The sequence below is a fragment of the Primulina tabacum genome, chromosome 6, assembly GCF_025594145.1.
Source record: "Primulina tabacum isolate GXHZ01 chromosome 6, ASM2559414v2, whole genome shotgun sequence".
Lineage (NCBI taxonomy): Eukaryota > Viridiplantae > Streptophyta > Magnoliopsida > Lamiales > Gesneriaceae > Primulina > Primulina tabacum.
This window is the reverse complement of record NC_134555.1, coordinates 38,714,083-38,736,457: the sequence shown is the minus strand read 5'-3', so window position 1 is coordinate 38,736,457 and position 22,375 is coordinate 38,714,083. Positions and strand designations below refer to the sequence as shown.

At 39.2% G+C, this 22,375-nt stretch overlaps 2 protein-coding genes across 3 annotated transcripts; one reads left to right on the top strand and one right to left on the bottom strand.

Annotated features, from left to right (window-relative positions):
• Positions 1-976: 976 nt before the first annotated feature.
• Positions 977-1,879, bottom strand: LOC142550254 (uncharacterized). Its single transcript, XM_075659490.1, has one exon. It carries the CDS (start codon positions 1,877-1,879, stop codon positions 977-979), a length of 903 nt encoding a protein of 300 aa, XP_075515605.1.
• Positions 1,880-13,908: 12,029 nt separating this feature from the next.
• On the top strand, positions 13,909-20,698 carry LOC142549403 (uncharacterized). Of its 2 annotated transcripts, none has more exons than XM_075658336.1 (9): positions 13,909-14,278; positions 15,240-15,413; positions 15,817-16,216; positions 16,738-17,021; positions 17,545-17,613; positions 17,722-17,778; positions 19,013-19,065; positions 19,186-19,261; positions 19,491-20,698. In XM_075658336.1, the coding sequence occupies exons 1-9, from the start codon at positions 14,238-14,240 to the stop codon at positions 20,440-20,442; spliced, it is 2,106 nt and encodes a 701-aa protein (XP_075514451.1). In that variant the 5' UTR covers positions 13,909-14,237; the 3' UTR covers positions 20,443-20,698. The 2 variants fall into 2 exon arrangements, with proteins under 2 accessions (XP_075514451.1, XP_075514452.1); XM_075658337.1 differs by lacking the exon at positions 13,909-14,278 and adding an exon at positions 14,374-14,727.
• Positions 20,699-22,375: the final 1,677 nt, after the last annotated feature.

Here is a 22,375-nt window from a genome sequence, read left to right as displayed (position 1 = left end):
AAATAAGTTTGTATCGTCGATCGATACAAGGTGGTCAAAGGCTACAAATGTATTTATTTGTAATTGGATGGTACAATGTGGTCAAAGGCTGCAAAATTATTTATTGATAATGGGATGATAGTGAGTAAAGCCATATGCTTTATCTGTTTTGGAAGCACACTTGACTTGATTACTTTTTCTAAAAAGAATAATTTGTGATGTTACTGAAGAACCACGGTAAAGAATGATTTGCCGTTTTATTAATTATTGACATATGTTTGTTTGGATTTTTTTTTTAAATTTTACAAAAAAACATTAAAAAAGTTTTAATGGTAATTCGTGTGTTAGAGTTATATGATTTTTTTAATTATTTTTTTTAAAAATAGATTATTTTTAATTATTGTTATATGTTTGATTATAAATTATTTTTAACTTAAATAAATATTTTTTTAAAAATACGATATCCGCTAATTATGAACCACGATAATGTTATATGTTTATTTTGTTGGTTATTGTTAATTTTTATAATATTTTTATAATCATATGTTAGGATAAAACTAATTTTAAATATAATATGTTTTGTATTTATATTTGTGTGAACTTGTTTTTTTTAAAAAACCGTGATTTTTGTATTTTTTTTGAAAAAATAATAATAATAAATAAATTCTCATGTGGAAGGCCGGTCCATCTCATTTCTGATTCTTGTAGTTCGGTCTCTCCCTTTTCTCCTTCTTTGACGTCTATTCGGGTTGTGACACAATTCGAATGTCGGTTCATCCCAATATTCCTCATCAGCAATTGGACGAACTCTTCCCTAGTATGTGTCTACGTATTCACTCATCTGAAACCAACGTTGTACAAATTGTGTAGGATCTAATCCATACCATTTGGCGGTACATATTGCATGTGAACATGGAATTCCAAAGATAGTCCATTTTCCGCATGAGCATTCATTAAGACTGAGGCTCACAACCTGTACACGTTCACCCCGACCTTATCACCCTCCCGTAACAATAGATGCCGATTGGTCTCTAATCTCGGTACGAACAATAGTGTGTTCACTAGATCTCGAAGACCATTTCTCGTACAGTCGAAAAGCGTAATCAGGCCAAGGCTGATTGCTCTGAATCATACGTTGCCTTCGTGTAATACGATCGATGAAATACTGCACGCAACGATTGAATGTCAACTGAACTAACGCTGATACAGGAAGACGACGAGCACCCTTCAGAACAGAATTAAGACATTCTGACATGTTGGTCGTCATAACACCAAGTCGCCATTCCCCATCGTGAGTAAGAGTCCATTTGAGTTTATCAATTTCAGAGAGATAAACAAAAGCTCTCGATTCGAGATTTTTAATTTCATCCATGATGGCATCAAATTTACGTATTTGATGTTGTTTGCCTGCTTTCCAACATAGATCTTTTAGGTGCACATTTTTGAAATGTGTATTGAAATTAGAACATACGTGTCTAAGACAAAAACGATGTACGCCACGTGGATGTCTAAAATCGGGTATCTCCTCAACAGCATTAATGATTCCACGATATCTATCGGAGATAAGGCACACACCCGTTGATTCTCGAACCACATGCTTGCATAGAAGTTCCAAAAACCACTTCCAGGAGTCGTATGTTTCCTCATCGACTATGGCAAATGCTACGGGTAAGATTTGGTTGTTTCCATCTAAACCCACAGCTATAAGCATCTTGTGCTTATACTTCGTGTATAAATGAGTACCATCAACACTAATTATTTTTCGACAATGTGCGAACCCATCTATACATGGTCGGAAGGCCCAAAACACGTAGTTTAACACCTTCATTTGAGAATTGTATCTCGGTAAATGGTTCCACTCTACAATAGTGCCTGGATTGTACTTCACAAGGGCACCCATGTACCTTGGCAAAAGACGTACTGAACTCTCCCATGTACCATATATATTTTCCACCGCCCGCCTTAAACTGTACCATGCCTTACCATATGAGATTTGATAATTATATCGATCTTTGACAAGTTGGATAACATATTTAATCTCACACGAAGGATCACACCGAACAATACCGGCAAGTGTTTTTGCAATCATATTTTTGTCCAAGTTATGGTGGTCTAACCCCACCTGAGTAGACATACATGTATGTGGACCACCATATTTCGTGATCTTGAAATACCCCAATTTTGATTTTAGCGATGCACGAAGAACCCACGTACAATTGATATTTGAATACTTATTTTTACAACGAACTTTCCACAAAGTCTTTGTACTCTCCACAACTTGATATTCACGTCGAGCAACTCTAACTGAAAAGTCCTTAACTGCTGTATCAAATGCTTTTTATCTTTAAAAATCATGTTCGTACAAAGTTCTCCTCTATCTACGTTGTTTAACTCAAATTCTATGGAGATGGAATTCCAACAGAATCAGGGCATTGCTCATCATATATTGTACTAAAGAATTGAGGTACGTCATATAAGGATACACCGACAGACGGGACAGATAATGGTAATGCATCGGGTCGGTGTTCAAGATTTGAAATGACTTCAAAAGGATATGCATGCATATGATCACCGGTGTCGGTTTGAGATGGACCAATATCAGCAAATGTGGCATTTTCGTATTCATGCTCATCTTCATCTGTTTCACTTGCAGTTGTATCAGGTTCACTAAATATTTCGGTGGCGTGAAGGTGAACATCTATTGACAACTCATGTGATCTTTGTTCATCAAGTACGACAGGTGTCAATACATGACTCGATCCACTATGATGCACACTTGGTAAACAATCGAAACCTGCATGATTTGTGTCAACCGAGTACCATCCTCTTGCACCAGAATCCCATCATCGTGTGGAAATAGGCCAGTTAACATTTTCTTCTACGGTGCCAGTAATATAGCGATCCCATCCCCCAGTCCAATCATCCGAATTAAATCGATTTTCATCTATTGGTTTGAAAAAAGCATTAGCGGAAGTACCGGCTTCATCATTAAATCCCATCGAATTGAACCCTTCAGTTGTACATGGAATGTATGATTCAGGAACCTCAACATGTACATTATGCTCGACGAAATCCATTTCGATATACAATTCGATACATCGCATTTCGTTAATAGAATCCAGCATAAACGGTAAATTGTTGTCATCATTGATGTCAAGATGCACTTCTACACAATGTGACTTATCCATATAGGAATATTTTGTTGACAATTTTAAGTTAAATTTTGATTTCTCAATATTTGTCAGACGGTACACTGCTTCCTTCAATTCATGAAAATTAATAGATCTTGGTATTCGTGTTGCCCTCAACGCAGTTGTACTATGTTTTACAGTGTGATGTCCTATAATAACTTTGCCACCTACGAATAAAAGCACCGGCACACTGTCCATTCCTATAAAATAAAATTCAATAGGTCACACAGAACAAAAATGTGATAACAAATTTTTTATATTACAATTGAATAGCAAAATCATTTTAATGTACACTTTTTTATAACCATTTTTTTATAATAATAATAATATTTATATTAATTATGTACAATAAATAAACGGTCATATTAAATACGAATAAAATTAAAAATAAAATCATAATACTTATTTTTATTTAATAAAGTAAGAACAAAAAAAATATTTATAATAATAGATTTTTTATTACTTTTGTAAAAAAATATCAACTGTAATACTTAATTTTTTTATACAATGCCTAAATAAAACAACAACAACAATAATAATTACATTTATAAAAATAATTGTTACTCTGAAATAAAAAATCTTAAATTTTATTTGTATTTTACAAGTTAATAATAATACAAATAATAATAAAATAATAAATTTTCACAATATGCTTATGAAATAAATTAATAATAAAATAAAATAATTACGCAAATTATTTTTTGTACAATACATTAAGAACAAAAATATAATATTTATAATAAAAAAATTTATGTAACTTGTATAAAATAAATTAACTGTAATACTTCAACCTAAATAAAACAACAACATCAATACTAATTATAAATATAATTTTTCATACTACGTATGTCAAATAAATTATAAAAAATAAAATTAATTGTAATATTTATTTGTATGTAAGCAGTTAAGAACAAAATTAACAATAATAAAAAATTTACCTGCAAAAAATAATCACAAATAAAGAATTTAACAATTTCAATCAAACTACAAAATTTAATTTGGAGTATAAGTACCTTAACTCGTATGTGGAAGAAGAAACTGATATTAAGTAGCTTCAACAATTAAATATATTCAACACTGAAAGAAAATGTATCACTTCAATTGGCCGAAACAATTTGAAGAACGCTTCAAAAATTTTCAGACCAACGAAGAATGATAATAACAAATGTTCTCTATACGTTCATCGATTTTATAAGCAAATTTTCAATATTCGGTCAAAAACACGCCATTTAACAGGGCGTGTTAATTGATTTCAACTGATACATCTCATCACTCTCTGATCGCAAATTATTTTGAGCTGCTCGTGACATCCCATCACTCTGCCACCACAATTATAATTATTAATTATAAAAAAAATTCAAGTCACACCATCTTAATTATAAAAAAAATTCAAGTCACACCATCCAAGATGGGGTGACTAAAAAATCAAGTATTGCGAATAAAAAAAAAAACAAGTCCCGCCAAAAAATCAAGCCACGCCATCTTGGATGGCGGGACTTTTTCATCAAAAAGCTATCACGCCAATGAAATTGGCGTGATACGGTATATTGTTAATTTTCTGTCGTTTGCGTTATTTATTCAATTTCTTTTTTTTTCACGGTAAACGGTTAAAAACCCCTACGAGTGATCACTCCCCCCTTTCACACACACACTCACAAAAAATTTTATGAGATTGCAACACTGTTCAATTTTGTGACTGGATATCCGACCTATTAAACTCATTAATAAATTATTAATTTATATGTTAAAATATTATTTTTCATGTATATATAGATCGGGTCAATCTGTCTCATATATATAGATCTGTGAGACTGTCTGGCGAGAAACTTACCCATATACAATTATGTGTGTAGGGTGGTTTTAGTTGAGTTGGTGAGATTGAGTATAATAATTAATGTTGTGATTATTAAATTATTGATTAGATGTGCAATAATATTTAATAAATAATAATATGTTTGATATGATTGATTAAATTTGAGATAATATGATAAATTACGATTTGTTCTTTTCAATAATTAACGAATATAAATAAAATAGATATATGAATTATAATGTTACAAAATTTAATTAAATGATTTGATTGGTATGTGATAAATAATTAATGATTTAATTGGTGTGAGAAAAATAATCAATATACAAATTTGCAGTTGAGATGGATTATTTTAAATAATCATATCCCATCTATGAAATTAACCACAACCTATGCATATAACTGTGTGTATGTCATTTAGTTTAGATGGTTCGCTTCAATTTTTATAGAAAGATAACAATAATATGGAATGAGGTTGCATTTATATTGGATGATTTATATTTTATGGACTATTTAAAAGATGAAATTGAAATGGTTTCATATGGCGGTGAATTTGAAATATACCAAAATGACTCAAAAATAACTATTTGAAAATTTAACTTAATTGTTAAATAGATTTATTTAAACAAACCAATAGATTTGAAATCCTTATCTTGAAATCCATAAATCCAAATACAATCTAAATTAATTTTTTTTATACATAATATGATCGGATTCAATTATTAACGATGTATTATATTTCATATTGACACATCCAGATAACACACAGACAAAAACCCCATAATTGCTTCAAACAAACTTTATTTCTTAAATGAATAACTGTTTATTATGCTACTAATGTTTCCAAATTTTTTTAACATAAAAGAGTCAATTTTAAATTATTACGTTGTAGAAAAGAAGTTACATATTTTCACAATAGTATGTCAACTTTGGGCATAAATCCTCAAGAATTTGACTTTTTTACTTTACCAAAAAACTTCATCCAAATGAAGATATCTTCCAACTTATAGTTTCACGGTCTTCCTTATATATTTCTAATGTGAGACTTTGGTTGCATTCCAAATAATCTTCCTCTCAAACAAATGACCTCCACTCTTTTCATGGTTCGGACATCCCCTCAATCCTATCGGTCCATCCTCGATGCCACTCCGATCTATTGCGTTGAGAGCGTACGCCTTACTTGAAATCCTTATGGCACTAACTGCCTCGATCTCATCACAGATTTACTGAGAGCTCTCACCTTGTAATGCCCAATATTTTTATTCTGTTAATCTGAGATTATTGATTATGAATTGATGTGATTATAGACGGACCACTCCGATACCATAATGGGTAAAGCATGTGATTTAAGTAGTATTCAGACAGAACGTCTGGCGCTCGAGCGGTAGAAAATGACCGCCCGAGCGTCGCCTGAGATACAAGAAGAATGAGCCACGTTTCTTTATCATGCAAGATATGTATAAAATCTTCATTTTCCCTCAGAACTCATCCAAGAACGAGAGCTCCAGGGAAAAGGCTTTAACTTTATCAGATTTTGAATTGTGAGTGTTATACAAGATCCGACCGTCAGAATTTCAATCCGAGTTCAGTATTGTGTCTATTGACAAGAGCTTCACAAGGACGTAAGTTTATTTACTTTTTGATATGGTTCGAAATCCATGTGTTGAAGGAATCATGATTTGCTTACTATTCTGTGTTCCTGAGAATTTAGACATCGTATAATCGAAATCAGATTGAAGAACGGATACCGTATGAAATTGTTATCATTTTCAGATTGAATTTGATTGAGATTATACAGATTTGGTATCAGATTGTGTTTATTGATTGATTATGGGTTATGATTCGTATCTGCTGATATTGTATCGCTGGGTATATCGAGATTGTGCGGTTATGCCGTCGAAACAGAATTAGATTGAGATTGATCAAATACAAACTTGTATTGAGTTGTATAATGATATTATGCTTCTCGTATGATATTCCAGAGTTGGTATTGAAGACTTCGAAGACTGAACAGAGCCATATCGATATTTGATTTCATTGATCAGATTGATCTACGAAAAGAAAGGTATAAATCAATGTTGAACCGGGAAGATACGACTCGAGTTAGATCTGACTTGAGTTTTCCAAAACCACATACTTTATTTATTGCATTGATATTTGCAATTCATGAGATTGATATGCTTAGTCTATTGATTTATAGCAAAGCATGAGTTAGAGTCTTGGGCAAATGTGCCTAGTCTTTGGCAGAACCGTCAAGTCACTGGACTTTTGGTGTATCGATGGGCTTAGGAGTAGATCGACTCTTAATGCAGAAATTCGATACAGAATGCCAAAGTCTGGGAATAAGAACGTACCACCATCTAGCTGGGAGAGTAGGTGGGAGAACGTTGCGTTCTTATTCGACCGGGATTCCTAGATTAGAGAAGAGTCGAGTCAGAGATTATGAGTCAAGAGTTTGATTTACAGTTTTATATCGATTCATGTCTTTCAGATTATGATACATGTTATTGATATCTGTTTCATGCTTTTATATATGTTTATATGATTGCATGTATACGTTGTTTATAGCAGGAATATATTTCTCACCGGAGTTATCCGGCTGTTGTTGTGTTTGTATGTGTGCATGACAACAGGTGAGACACGATCAGGGTCGAGAAGATGATGAGAGATTGAGATTAGCGTGGAGATTCGGACCCAGAAGTAGAATTGTTTCATCACTTGATATGTAGTGAATGAACGGCAGTTTGTTATGATTTATTATTTCATCTATTTCTCAACTTTGTCATCGTATACAATTTTTGCCATTCAACTTTCTATGTGTAGAAAGTTATTCATATATTAATTTGCGAGATAGATTTCGATCTGAAACCATGAAAAAGTATAGTGATACTCACGGGAAATTTAGGGTCCGATCCACGCAAGCGTCACTAATCCAGACACGGGCTCCAAAATTACCCTGGGCCTGAAATCACAAATAAGACCGTTAGGAGGGGGCCAGGAGGGTATCCTGGCGTAGCCCCTCCGACGCTCAAGTCAGAGACTGAGGATATATGGGGGAGCAGCTAAGGGCACTGCTGAAAATAATATAGTGAATCCAATAACTGAACACTCAAACCTGATATTTATAGGAGAATACATGGGCCCTTGATGGGCTTGTCTTCCTTTTGAGCTAGGGATGGGCCAAGGGTAATGGGCCCATCCATGGGGTATCACCAGTCTCCCCTCCCGAGTCGAACTGAATTGTAGGTTCAAAGTTCGATTAGATGTGTTGTCCTCGGGTCACCGGGTACGAGTTGTGTATTTTCTTCCGGTCGTTTGTCAGTCTCCAAAGATTTGGAAACAAATTAAATCATATCGCAATCTTGTTATAGTTTTCTCTTCAATTCGTTCACCAGCTCTCCCCCCCATGCCCGAGTCCTCGCCTCGCTACCCTCGCCGAAACCCCATTCAAGCTCGCCCAGCCCCACGCATCCAAGCGCCCAGCCCCGTGCGCCGCGCTTCGCCATCCTCCCGCTCGCCCTGCCGAGCTCGCCCAGCCGAGCCCCCTGCCCCTCGTCTCCTGCCGAGCGCCCATCCGAGCCCCTCGCTCGCCCAGGCACCCAGCCCCGCGCGTCGCGCCTCGCCATCCTCCCGCTCGCCCTGCTGGGTGCCACGCTCGCCCCTCGCCCAGGCCCACACGCCCGCCTCGCCTGCCTCGCCGTCTCCTTGCCCAGCCGAGCTCGCCCAAGCCCACGCGCCAGCTCCTCGCCACGCTCGCCCCTCGCCCCCTCGCCTGCCAGCACCTCGCCCAAGCTTCGCCCTCGCCACCTCGCCCCCTCGCCTAAGCTCGCCCAGCCGAGAGCCCACGCTCGCCTAGCCAAGCACTCGCCCTCGTCGAGCGCCACGCTCGCCCAGCCAAGCTCTCGCCCGGCGCCCCCAGCATGCCTGCTCGCCCAGCCAAGCTCTCGCCCGGCGCCCCCAGCACGCCTGCTCACCCAGCCAAGCGCTCGTCCCCTCCGAGCGCCACGCTCGCCCCCGCAGAGCGCCACGCTCGCCCAGCCAAGCGCTCGCCCGGCGCCCCTAGCACGCCTCACGCCGCTCCACCCTCGCCCAAGTGCGCCTGCTCGTCCAGCGCCCCCCATCTCGCCTCGCACACCCGCTCAGCCCGCAGCCACTCGCTCGCCTCTTCACACTCGCCCAACGCATCGAGCGCTCGTCCAGTACGTTGAGAATTTTGATATATTCCCCGTAAACTCTGCTCCCCGTAAACATCTTTTGTTATCGACTAACCAAATAAATTTTTCTCTTCCCAAACTTTGCTCCTCTGCTAGGCGATGTCTTAGCAGGAAAATAAAAACTCAACATCTCCACCCTCTAACTCCTCTGCTAGGTGACACCTTAGCAGGAAAAATAAATTTAATTCTCCTCATCCACTCTTCTCCTCTGCTAGGCGATGCCTTAGCAGGAAAATAACATTTTTCTCCTCTCAAACTCCGCTCCTCTGCTAGGTGATGCCTTAGCAGGAAAATAAAAATTCACTACCCCCACCCTCTAGCTTCTCTGCTAAGCCGGGTCTTAGCAGGAAAATAAAATTCAACTCCTCCATCTAACTCCTCTGCTAGGTGATACCTTAGCAGGAAAATTTAAATTCAACACCTCCACCCTCTAACTTCTCTGCTAGGCCGGGCCCTAGCAGGAAAATAAAATCAACACCTCCATCCTCTAACTCCTCTGCTAGGCGATGCCTTAGCAGGAAAATAAAGTCAACACCTCCACCCTCTAACTCCTCTGCTAAGCCGGGCCTTAGCAGGAAAAATCAAACTCTCACCTCATCATCTCCTAACTCCTCTGCTAAGCCGGGCCTTAGCAGGAAAATAGAATCAACACCTCCACCCTTTAACTCCTCTGCTAAGCCGGGCCTTAGCAGGAAAATAAAATTCAACGCCCCCACCCTCTAACTCCTCTGCTAGGAGATACCTTAGCAGGAAAATAAAAATTCTTCTCTTCCACTCTGCTCCTCTCATCGCCGACTCTGCTCCTCTGCTAGGCGATGCCTTAGCAGGAAAATAAAGTCAACACCTCCACCCTCTAACTCCTCTGCTAAGCCGGGCCTTAGCAGGAAAAATCAAACTCTCACCTCATCATCTCCTAACTCCTCTGCTAAGCCGGGCCTTAGCAGGAAAATAAAATCAACACCTCCACCCTCTAACTCCTCTGCTAGGCGATGCCTTAGCAGGAAAATAAAATCAATATCTCCACCATCTAACTCCTCTGCTAAGTCGGGCCTTAGCAGGAAAAATCAAACTCTCACCTCATCATCTCCTAACTCCTCTGCTAAGCCGGGCCTTAGCAGGAAAATAGAATCAACACCTCCACCCTTTAACTCCTCTGCTAAGCCGGGCCTTAGCAGGAAAATAAAATCAACATCTCCACCATCTAACTCCTTTGCTAAGCCGGGCCTTAGCAGGAAAAATCAAACTCTCACCTCATCATCTCCTAACTCCTCTGCTAAGCCGGGCCTTAGCAGGAAAATAGAATCAACACCTCCACCCTTTAACTCCTCTGCTAAGCCGGGCCTTAGCAGGAAAATAAAATTCAACGCCCCCACCCTCTAACTCCTCTGCTAGGAGATACCTTAGCAGGAAAATAAAAATTCTTCTCTTCCACTCTGCTCCTCTCATCGCCGACTCTGCTCCTCTGCTAGGCGATGCCTTAGCAGGAAAATAAATATTCTCCACCTCAGCCTCTACTCCTCTGCTAGGCGATGCCTTAGCAGGAAAAATTTAACTTTTCTCCCCCCCACTCTTCTCTTCTACTAGGCGCAGCCTAAGCAGGTAAAATAAAATTCATATAATCCTCATAATATAAGAACAACCACGAACTTAATATAAGAACTTGGCTTTATTAAATATCAACTGATAACGTAAGACAAATTCAGGAACGAAATACATCAAAAATGAAGTAAAGATGTTCTCTAAGGTGGTAAGCGTTCCCATGCCTCTTTAGAGCCTTACCCAGCGCATTCTCCAACTTTCCTCTCAGCTCCTCTTGTACCTCCACAGGACAAAGTTACCCATTTTGAAGCTTCTCCGAATGACTCTACAACTGCAAGACTGAGCTCAAGCTTCCATGCGAATGCTCGTGACTTCTCTTTTCTTCTTCCTTCACGATTCTTTCATAACAACGACGTGCGACTTTTTGGTCCCCGCACAGGACTCCCAACTCCTCTTCCCACAGGAAACTTAAGTTTCTGATGATAACTGGAAGCTACTGCTCTAAAATCCTTCAGGGCTGGTCGTCCTAGAATTCCACTATACGCTGACTGGGTATCTACTACAGTGAAGGCTATCACCTTTGTTACCCGCCGAGGATCAGTCCCCAAGGATAGGGGAAGAACAATCTGACCCAAAGGCAAGATGACGTGTTCTGCAAACCCATACAGCGGGGTGGATACCGGCTCAAACTCAAATCCTCTCATTTTCATTTGATCCAACGTGCTCTTGAACAAGACGTTCACGGAGCTTCCATTATCAATAAATATCCTTGCCACATCATAATTGGCAATGGTGGCCGTCACCACCAAGGCATCGTTATGTGGAGTCACAACGCCCCGGAGGTCTTCCGGCCCAAAGCTGATGACGGGGTCTTGTGGTAAGTCTGCACCACTATATATCTCAAAGTTCTCCAATTTTCTCCCATGTGCTTTCCGAGCTCGCCCAGAGTCTCCATCAGTAGCACCCCCCGAGATCATATGAATCATTCCTCTCGTAGGGTGGTTATCCTCATTCATTCCCCTCCTCGGTTCCACGAGCTCCTGAGGGACATCTTGACATCCACCTTCCCCTCTCTGCTCACCCATCCTCTGATTTATCCATGGAGGGCCTTGACCACGCCTAGGGGGCGAGCGAGACCTTTGTCGACTCCTTAATGAGGATCCTTCTCGTCTATCCCGTGAAGATAATCTAGCACTGTACCCAACCCTTCGCGACTTCTCCCACCTCCCCGCGGGCTCCCTCACCTCCATCACCTCGTCCCGACTCCTATCTAGGGGAACATGGGATGAGAATTGTCTTCTACTACTAGTTCTGTCTTCCTCTCTTTCCCCCGCACCCCTCTTCCTTCCTCCTTTCTCCGCTCCCTCAACTCTACTTCCTCCGGGCCGGCTCTCCATCCTTCTGTACCGTTGGGCATCTTCCAAGTTTACATATTTCTCAGCTCGAGCCAACAGATCATCATAGCTCAACGGAGGCTTCTTGACCAACGACTTGAAAAACTCCCCTCCCCTCAGTCCTTGTGTGAAGGCACTTATCATGATGTCAGGGGTAGCCGCTGGTATTTCCAGCGCTGCACTGTTGAAACGCTGGACAAATTCTCGCAAAGTTTCATTCTCTTGCTGTTTCATCACGAACAGGGTCAAATAATTTTTCTGGTGCCTCTTGCTGCTGGCAAATCTGTGCAAGAAAGCTGTAGCAAAATCGTCAAAAGACTGTATGGAGTTGGGTTGCAGGGTATTAAACCATTGCTGGGCTGACCTCACCAACGTGCCCAGGAACACCCTGCACCTGACTCCATCTGAATATTGATGTAACATGGCCGCATTCTCAAATCTCCCCAAGTGTTCCTCGGGGTCAGTATGTCCATCGTACTCTCCCACATTCGACTGTCGAAAAGTTGGAGGAAGTTCTTCTTCTAAAATGGCTAGTGAAAAGGGACTTTCTCTCTTGGGTGCCGGTGCTCTGCTTCCCAACTGCTGCCTCAACATCTGTATCTCCCTCCACATCTCCTCCATCTCCGGATTCTCCTCACTTGGGAGGGGTCGCGTCTCCTCCACCCTACTCTGACTGCCCTTCACATTCTCCTCTCGCTCCTGGCGAGCGGCCTGCTCTTCTGCAAATATAGACTCTTGATTCCTCTTCATGGCCTCATCCACTGTTCGAGTGATAAATTGGCCCAGCTGTTCCAGGGTCAAGTTTCCCACATTCTCATTGGGATAGGTTTGCTCGACCCTCGTCTCGTGGATGGGCTGCTCAGTTCTGGCCTCTTGACGAGGTTGTTCATGTCTCGTCTCAAGATGCGGTTGTTCTTGTCTTGTCTCAACATGAGATTGTTCGGGTCCCCTCTGAGGACGCGATGATGCCGAGGTAACTCTTCTACTTCCTTTCTTGCCTACCATCTCTACGTCTCAACTCAAGTGTTCCCACAGACGGCGCCAAGTGATACTCACGGGAAATTTAGGGTCCGATCCACGCAAGCGTCACTAATCCAGACACGGGCTCCAAAATTACCCTGGGCCTGAAATCACAAATAAGACCGTTAGGAGGGGGCCAGGAGGGTATCCTGGCGTAGCCCCTCCGACGCTCAAGTCAGAGACTGAGGATATATGGGGGAGCAGCTAAGGGCACTGCTGAAAATAATATAGTGAATCCAATAACTGAACACTCAAACCTGGTATTTATAGGAGAATACATGGGCCCTTGATGGGCTTGTCTTCCTTTTGAGCTAGGGATGGGCCAAGGGTAATGGGCCCATCCATGGGGTATCATATAGTTTTATATAATAAAATATTACTTTTCGTGATAATTTTAGATCAATCAATTCATCTCATAAAAAATCTGTAGAGATTATTTGAATTGTTCATGATATATCTTACATAATAATAATTTTTTTTTATTACAATCAGAGGTGGAGGTTGTGGGTATCCACACGTTATATTTGGTACTACTTGAGCCAAAGATTAGTGAGTTGTATAGTACGAATTTTGAATATTATGTATATCTGTTTCTTTGTATTTTTAATTGGATTTGGGATTTTTTGAAAATTCACATCTTTAAATATAGATTTTAAAATTTAAAATAAAAATATTTTCTTAATGTATTTAATATATTTTTTTAATATAATTTCAAGTGTGAATTTTCTTTTATTCGGTATTTTTATGGAATTTGTACGAGCTGTATGGTTCGGTCCAGAAACATGTGCACGACAAAGGCCACGTCCACCTTCCACGAAATCGAGGCACCACATAAACGTGCGACCAATAGATGAGTACCACGTGGCACCGGGCCCCTTGTCCTCTTACGCGACTCCGAGCACCGACCCCGCATTAGCGTCCACGACACGGCGCCACGAAGCGAAATCACCCCTCCATATTTGTCAGATTTACCGACTGTATACGTTTTCGATTGCTTCTGCGATTCAATTTGGTGTTCATATAAGGAAAGATAATCTATTGGTGAATTGGTTGATTTAATTGTGTTGACACGAACAGAATCCCAGCTGCGATGCAAAGGATCGTTGACAATGTTATCGCCGTCGCAAAAGAGTGAGTCATTATTCTCTTTTTTTAAAAAATAATAATCAAATTTTAGGGTTACATCGCTGTTTGGTATCATTTGAGCTTTGGGAAATACTCTGCCTTTTTGTTATGTATTTTCATGGTTATTAAAATGGCAAAAACAAATTTTTGTTGTGTGGGCGATTTTTTCTGGTTGTTTTCAAGTGTGTGATGTTGGTCGATTTCCTACTTTGATTAACTTTTGTGGTGGGATGCGGTGGTGATTTTGGGGTCGTTAATTTGGTTTGCTTTAGCAAGTAACAGCGGATGGTAGGGATATATTTTTCGTGACATGTGAATGGAGGTAATAATTGTTGATAGGAAGGATCCTCGAGGATTGTAGTCTAACTATCGACTGTATATGGAATAGATTTTGAATTGTGTAGAGGGGAAAAGGTTGGAAAATTCGGTGTGTTTGGAGCATTTTAAGATACAAGGTATGACAACCAGATGATAGGAATGTTTTAGGTTTAAAACGTAAAACAAGAGTTATCGAAGGAAATTCAATGGTTTTCCATGCATGCAAACCTGTTCCTTGTATGTTGGTTGAGGGGAAAGGAACTGAAATCTGTAAAGCGTTGAATGCCATAAAGCTTAGAAATGCTGTCTAAAACCAATTTTAGTGCTCTATTTTTTTGTAATATTTCATGTTCTTTTTTCGGATTAGGTGCTTTATTGAATACGTCTTATGTTCATCGTGATGTGTGCTATATGAGGATTATTGTCAAAATATGCCACCCTTGCTAACCTAGGTGGAGGTTTTATAAGGTGTATAGGTTTTATACGACAATGATTTTCTGATCTTCCTATACTTTTATATGATTTCTTGTTGACCGTTTGCTCTCCTTTGAAGCAACTGTGCTCTCTTTGTTGATATCTTTTGCTACTGTTGCAATGTATAAATATTTAAGATTTTTTATTCTTTGCCCCTGTTAATACGCTTTCTCAGGTCTGTCAAGACATTCACTTATGAATCAGTCAATAATATTGTAAGGCTGATCAATGGAATGTCAGCATTATTGTTGGCTATTTTACCTGGAAAGACTTCTATACTTGAAGGCATGCAAGGTTGGGAGCTTAGGCCAACTTTTCGCGGACCTCGACTCCCCCGCTGGATGGAGAAGTAAGTCTCCGGACGTGATGGTTTCTTTAATATATGCCATTTTACTAGTTTCGGCATGTGTCCTTTTGAAAGCATATCTCTCCTATTTCTCCCTCGGAGAACTGTAGAAGTTATTAATGAATGTGCGAAAATTTAATGAAGCATTAATATGACTGTATTATAAATTTCCTAGAAATTCTTTTTTTTTTCCACCAGCGTTTTTATTTTGTGTTATAGCACATTGAAAATATTTGAATACACTTTCGTGATAAAATTTATGGTAGCTACAAGATTTTATATTTTCTCTATTGAATATTCACGATAAACATCACCTGTATCTAGTGTATTGCTAGGTTATGGTTTGTGAACTTTACGGCATGACATGAAAAATGTTTTGTAATATTTTCCTGCTGAATGATTGCAGTGGCGCATCATCTTTCAACCAATTTATTCACCAACTCTCCATTGATTCTGATACGTCCTCAAGTGTAGATTATTCATCTGGAGGAGAAGATAGCGACATTATATATCCTGGTTCCCCTTTGTCTCAGAGTTCCCGAATCTCAAGGGAAAGCAGTTTCCCCCAGATTGTTGACCGGAGGAGACATTGGGTTAGACTAGTGCTTTCATGGCTTCTGCTCCCCTTGAGAGTTCTTTTGGGCATTCCACAAAATCTTTTTAATATGGCTTATCGTCGAGCTTCTAAGACCCCTGTTAAAGCCAGAAACCACCGGCCTTTAACGGTGCGTTCTCCTAGGAGGTTGCAAAGCCTTAAGGATCACGTTGTTCAGCGGGCTACTGATCGCAGACGCAGCGTTGTTGAGGTCAGTTTTTATGAGCCTTTGTTTTCCTGTTTGAGAACATGTTCTAGCTAGCAGTTGAGTCCAGGAGATGGAATATTTTCTGACGTAGTCATGACCTTCTAACTGTTGCGAGCCTTATCGTCAACGATTCTGCTCATTAGATGCTTGTTTTGGAATGTGTATGAATAGAGAATTCACCGACCATAAATTTAAGGACGTGCAAAATCTAGAATATCCTGTGAATGAGCATGAGGACTTAGCATTGTTCTCACCATGTTTCCTAAAGCCGATATTCAATGCACAAAGAAAATGAACTTCTGATGTGCATGTAATTAGAATGGGTGACAACACCTAGTTCTAAAAATGTTTGAGACATCCGGAAACATGAACAAAGAAAATTTTATTTTGCCACCATCACACACCATTTGAATTTTGAGAGAATAAAGTATAGCAGAATTTTCATTGTAAAACTGTTTAGTTTCTAGACTGTCTTTATTTAGGATTTTGATACATGAATACTGACCTATATGTAAGTTTTTTAGGATCTACACCTTGGTACAGAGATCTTCATTGAATCTATATTTGATAATGTTCACAAGGCAGCCCATTGCCTTCTAGCGCCTATGGACACCATCAGAAGGGTATTTATATGGTTCTCTTCTAGAGGCAGTGAAAGTGAAGATACTTCTGGTGATGGATTGGACATCTCTGTCTCTACAGCCGTTCTCTCAGATAATGATCCAGCTCCCATCGAAAGGAGGACAACTTTCCACAACTCCCTCAATACAGATGCTCGGACATGTCGAGATGTAATAACAGAGCTTGGGTAAGTGGATTTTGAATTAAAATTTATTACCGTTTGAGACTCATTTCTCGACCCGATTTCACAGAAATTAGATATTCTAATAGAATTACATTTTTTAAAATCTATTTTTGAGGAGTTGTGGAATATTTAATTTAGGAATTTCACATTGGATGATTTTTTAGTGGAGATCTTACCTTCTTCTCAAGTTAGGTTTTCACGATTCTTATTGGCTGAGAGAATGACAAAATCTTGATGAACTTGAGGTGGTTTATGAATTATCTTGACAGATGGGGTGATTTTGCTGGGAGATGTTGTCAAGAAACAAGTTAATCTATCCGTCTAGATGTTCAGTCTTGCATCTTTTAAATAGCTAAAGTCAAGCTAACACAGTAGGACTTGAATCTGGTGTCCTTCTCTAGCTTGCCTCCACTTTTTCTTCTTAAAACTCATCACATTTACTTGAGCTCATATTTCAACTTGTTTTGCACATTTTTATGTTTATCTGCGCACCTAAATAAGCTTTTGGATATCTGATCTTTTTCAGGTATCCATATGAAGCTATTAGTGTGGTTACTGCTGATGGTTATGTTCTTCTTTTGGAAAGGATCCCGAGGTTGTGTTGATATATGGAAGCTGGGTTATTTCATGTTTTGTTGTTGTAACACAAGTTATAGGTTATTTGGTGAAGTTGCAATTTGATGCTTGAAAATGGCTGTTGCAGGAGAGATGCTCGAAAAGTAGTCTATCTGCAGCATGGAATATTAGATTCATCCATGGGGTGAGCATGTTAGTAGTGGAAAATGGGTGCAGTCGTAACTTTTGTTATTTTTTCCTCAACTTCTCTGAGGAACGAGGAACCAAATGTGTATACCAACAGTTCTATTATCGCTTTACTTGTCATTGGTTGGGCCTTTCTAATTACGTTAATATGATGTGTTCACTATTGAAATTGATCGTTTTGCGTTGCGGACATTGCTGTTGCTTCAGTAGTATCATCAATTTGTTGTAATTGCAAATTACTCTTTAGATCTATGATGTTATAGGATTGTGGAATTCTTTCTTTTTAAATGAGTCCGATCGCCTGTGGAAGTTGGAACTTATCTTAGCTCCAAAATTTGACCCTTTGTTGCTTTGATCATAAAAATTCCTCTTTTTTAAGCCTGCTAATTAATCTAGATCTCTGAGTATTTGTCACCTTTTCGTTGTCCATGACTGAACATTGATCTGTGGATAAGTTTGATCTAGTTCATTCAACTGTCTGCTTTATTTTCTTGGGTCAAGTCACACGTAAAAATTTCTGACTTAGATGTGTCAAAAGGTGCAATGTTAGGGTCTTAAGGTTACGGGGCCTGATTAGTCAAGGAGTGATATTGCAATGGGCCTCAATAAATTGGGCCAAAGTCACTTGTAAGTCATTAAGAGATTTCTAAAAGTATAGATTTGGGGAAGAGGAAAGGAAAAGGGAAGTATAATAGCTATGAGTTGGTTAGAGTTGAGGGGGAGATTATGCTTCTTTTAGTTCCAGAACAACAGACTGAATTTTTAGGGTAGAACTGGTGTAAACATTCTGGGAATTGAAAGTTATGTTGGCCACTTTTTTGTGGTTGTGAATGGAATCTCTTCTGGCTTGGTTGTTCTCACAGGGCCATTTAGTAATGGTAGTTTCCCTTCGCACAAAGACACTACCAGCAAAGCTTCTTACTCGTTTATTTTTCTGGTGACCAATTAATCTGATGATATGCTTGGGTTTTATTGTTGGACCAAACTCAATCCTGAGTCCGGACATTTTAGTTATTTTGGTTACGAAGGAACACATTTGTTAATCTTCTGTTTCTCATATTTTATCAGTAGTTCTCGCTTCTTTTTAACCTTCTACTAGCGTAATGCATTTCATTGTGGTTTATGGAGTCTTTCCTTGTACCCCATGTTGAGCACATCCAGTCCTATTATATTACATTCTTGCTATTTCTAACTTCTTTGGATGCGCTCTCACGTGAGTAGCTTTTTGATAGGTGGGTGTCAAATGGGGTGATTGGCTCTCCAGCCTTTGCAGCTTTTGATCAAGGTTTGTACAGCATCTCATCTCAATACCTGCGGTAATAATTGCATGGTTGAAGATTATCAACTTGGTCCATTGACTTTTGATTATAGAATTAACTGATGAATTTCCTTCTTCCATTTCCAGGGTATGATGTTTTTCTTGGAAATTTTCGTGGGTTGGTTTCAAGAGAGCACGTCGACAAAAGTATCTCATCGCGACAGTAAGAGCCTGATTTCTCATTGCTTATAAGAGATTTAATCTCTTTTTAATATTAGAAAATTTCTAAAGATGGATTTATCTCCATCAGATTTTGTCATGAAGTCTGCATTTATGAAAGAAAGATCACCGTAATAAATCAAATCTTTTTTTATGTGACGTATCTAAAGATTTGTATCGGACCTCCTTTGTCTCTTAAATTCTGTCATACCCATTGATTGCATTTGATGTAGGTATTGGACATATTCGATAAATGAACATGGGATTGAAGATATACCTGCAATGATAGAGAAGATACATGAAATTAAGATCTCAGAATTGAATTCCAGCGAATCTAATGTGGAGGAAGAAAATAATATCGATCAACCTTACAAAATTTGTGCAATTTGTCACAGCCTTGGAGGAGCGGGTATTCTAATGTATGTTCTAACACGAAGGATCGAGGAGAAACCCCACCGACTTTCAAGGCTGATTCTCCTTTCACCAGCTGGCTTTCACCATGATTCTACACTCGTGTTCTCAGCAGTAGAGAGCCTGTTTCTTTTGTTTGCCCCCCTCTTAGCACCTTTCTTGCCAGCTTTCTACATTCCCACTCGATTTTTTCGTATGTTACTGAATAAATTGGCTCGTGACTTCCACAACTTACCTGCGGTTGGGGGATTGGTACAAACTCTAATGAGTTATGTTGTTGGTGGGGACAGTTCGAACTGGGTTGGAGTCTTAGGTTTGCCACACTACAATATGGATGACATGCCCGGGGTTGCATTTCGAGTGGCGCTTCATCTGGCACAAATGAAACGTTCAGGAAAGTTCACAATGTTCGATTACGGTAGTGCTGCCTCCAATATGGATGTTTATGGTTCTCCCGAGCCATTGGACTTGGGAGAATGCTACAGGCTTATCGACATTCCTGTTGATCTTGTTGCAGGCAGGAAAGACAAAGTGGTCAAGCCTTCTATGGTACGAGAACACTTCCGGTTGATGAAAGATGCTGGAATCGATGTTTCATTTAGCGAGTTCGAGTATGCACACTTGGACTTCACATTCTCACATCGCGAGGAGCTTTTATCCTATGTTATGTCACGGTTGCTGCTCGTGGACCCTGACTCTAAGCAGGTGCGTCGACAGAAATCTCTGAAACTGAAAAGAAAAGACGTACATGGAGAGGAAGTGGTAATGAAATGAAAATAAGATACACCTGAGAACTGGCTCTTTTTGAATGCTTCAGGGTGTTTTTGTGTGTAACATATGTCCATACAACCATGTATATATATAGAGTCGCTTACATGGAGGAAGCCGTGTCAAATTCGCTCCCTTTAATTAGTGAAAGGGAGCCATTGTAAGATACTGCCACTCCATTCTTGGACGGATTCAATGCCAAGATGTTAATGTTGTGTACCAATTATACTGCTATTAATGAGTTGCTTATTTAAATAATGCAGTTAGAGAATGCAATCTCTTTCATTCAAGCATGCAGTTCTACCCAGTCTTGGACACTATGGATCCCAAGTCAACGATTATGTCAATTTTAATGGTAATTCCTTAAAGATTTTGAGGATATCGTTACTTTTATTCACACTTGAATGTTTCGACAATCATCGTTCAAACTATACATGTTAAAGGTTCCTCCGGTCTTAGCCCAATCTTAAATGTATTCGATCTTTACATGTTGAAGAAGTCCATCAACTCAACCTTCGTTGTGGGAGATATTTTGTTTAACCTTTTATATATTAATTTCCACATGTTAGACTTCACTAGTTCAACCTTAATACATGATTAATTTTTTGTACCACAAGTTTATATTTTATGTTATTTTGTACGAGTTACGAGATCGACCCCTAATCAAATTATTTGGAATTTAGAATTGAAAGAAATCATTTTATAGTATTTTTCAAGTTCGTTGTTACGAGTAAGTTCTTGCAAATGATCGTCATTATACAATACTTGAATTCTCAATGTAGATGTTATATAGTTGGTTCTTATCATTCAAAGACTACGACTATAATAAGAGCATCAACTGCTTATTGCTTATTCCAGTAACATCTCTTACTGTAACAAAACTAGGACCGTCAATTGTAGCAGGGGTAATCATTATTTTGTACTTTTTTGATGCCCCAGAAAGAGCCCGGGTCATCATCAAACTTGGCTAGATTAAGAGATCGGGAGCCTGGGGTTACCGGAGGAAGTACCAGCTCGGGCAAAGAAAGTATTCTTATATAGACCATCTCTAAGTATGCAACAACTAGAAAAACAGATTAGACCAACACATATTTATACAAGCCTGGTCTCCCAGTCTATCTCGGGTTGAGTAAGAAGGCTATGATAATAGATAAGAGACTATGTTTGTGCTCTCACATCATGATTATTGTCTAAGCATCTCGGGACAAGTATCGATCTGGCCCACACATATGGATCACCATGCCGAGAAATAATTAGTATATCAATCAACACACATGGGGACGATGTGAAAAGACTAAGAGCAGTATGGGTTGTCAATCATAACATTGTCAGATGGCAGGATATGGGCAGCTATCTGATCATGAGAAGTGATTGAGCATTGAAAACAAGGTCATCATCATTACTTTTTCTCTTAAAAATATTAATGTTTGCTCGATCATTGAAGGGGGATTCACAAAACATTTCACAAGGACCCATTTTATATTATCTATACAACACTTTCCTTTGCGCGAATATTCTACTGACTTGAGCGTTGGATTGACTATGTCAGAAACCCTTGTGGTGCCCCCACTAACGTTCTTTACTCTTCAAGTATACATGTTACCCATCCCGGGAGCTCTTTTGCCTGGTTACAGCGTTCGCCAGAGAAGAACATAACTTGATCTAATAAATTGCCTACCCAGCTCATTCAATTTATCCGGATATCATCATCTTTCATATCTATAAGGGCAACCCCATTTTTTTAATCGAGTCTCTCACACAAATCTAAAATCGGTTCCAGCTAGACATGATAACGTTTTAGGATTTTCCATACGATAGAAGAAGATGTATATAAGTAATATGAGCGATAAAAAATTGATAGATATAAGTAATTACATTACGTGATTAGTTTTAAACTATCATAATAACGATTTGAAAAGACTAAGAGCAGTATGAGTTG

Bases quoted from the DNA above. Each gene is read 5' to 3' on its own strand.
- LOC142549403 (XM_075658336.1), top strand. From the start codon at position 14,238: ATGCAAAGGATCGTTGACAATGTTATCGCCGTCGCAAAAGA. The intron at 14,279-15,239 runs GTGAGTCATTAT...ACGCTTTCTCAG, and splicing joins GTTATCGCCGTCGCAAAAGA to GTCTGTCAAGACATTCACTT. The intron at 19,066-19,185 runs GTTTGTACAGCA...TTCCATTTCCAG, and splicing joins CTTTGCAGCTTTTGATCAAG to GGTATGATGTTTTTCTTGGA.
- LOC142550254 (XM_075659490.1), bottom strand. From the start codon at position 1,879: ATGGGTGCCCTTGTGAAGTACAATCCAGGCACTATTGTAGAGTGGAAC.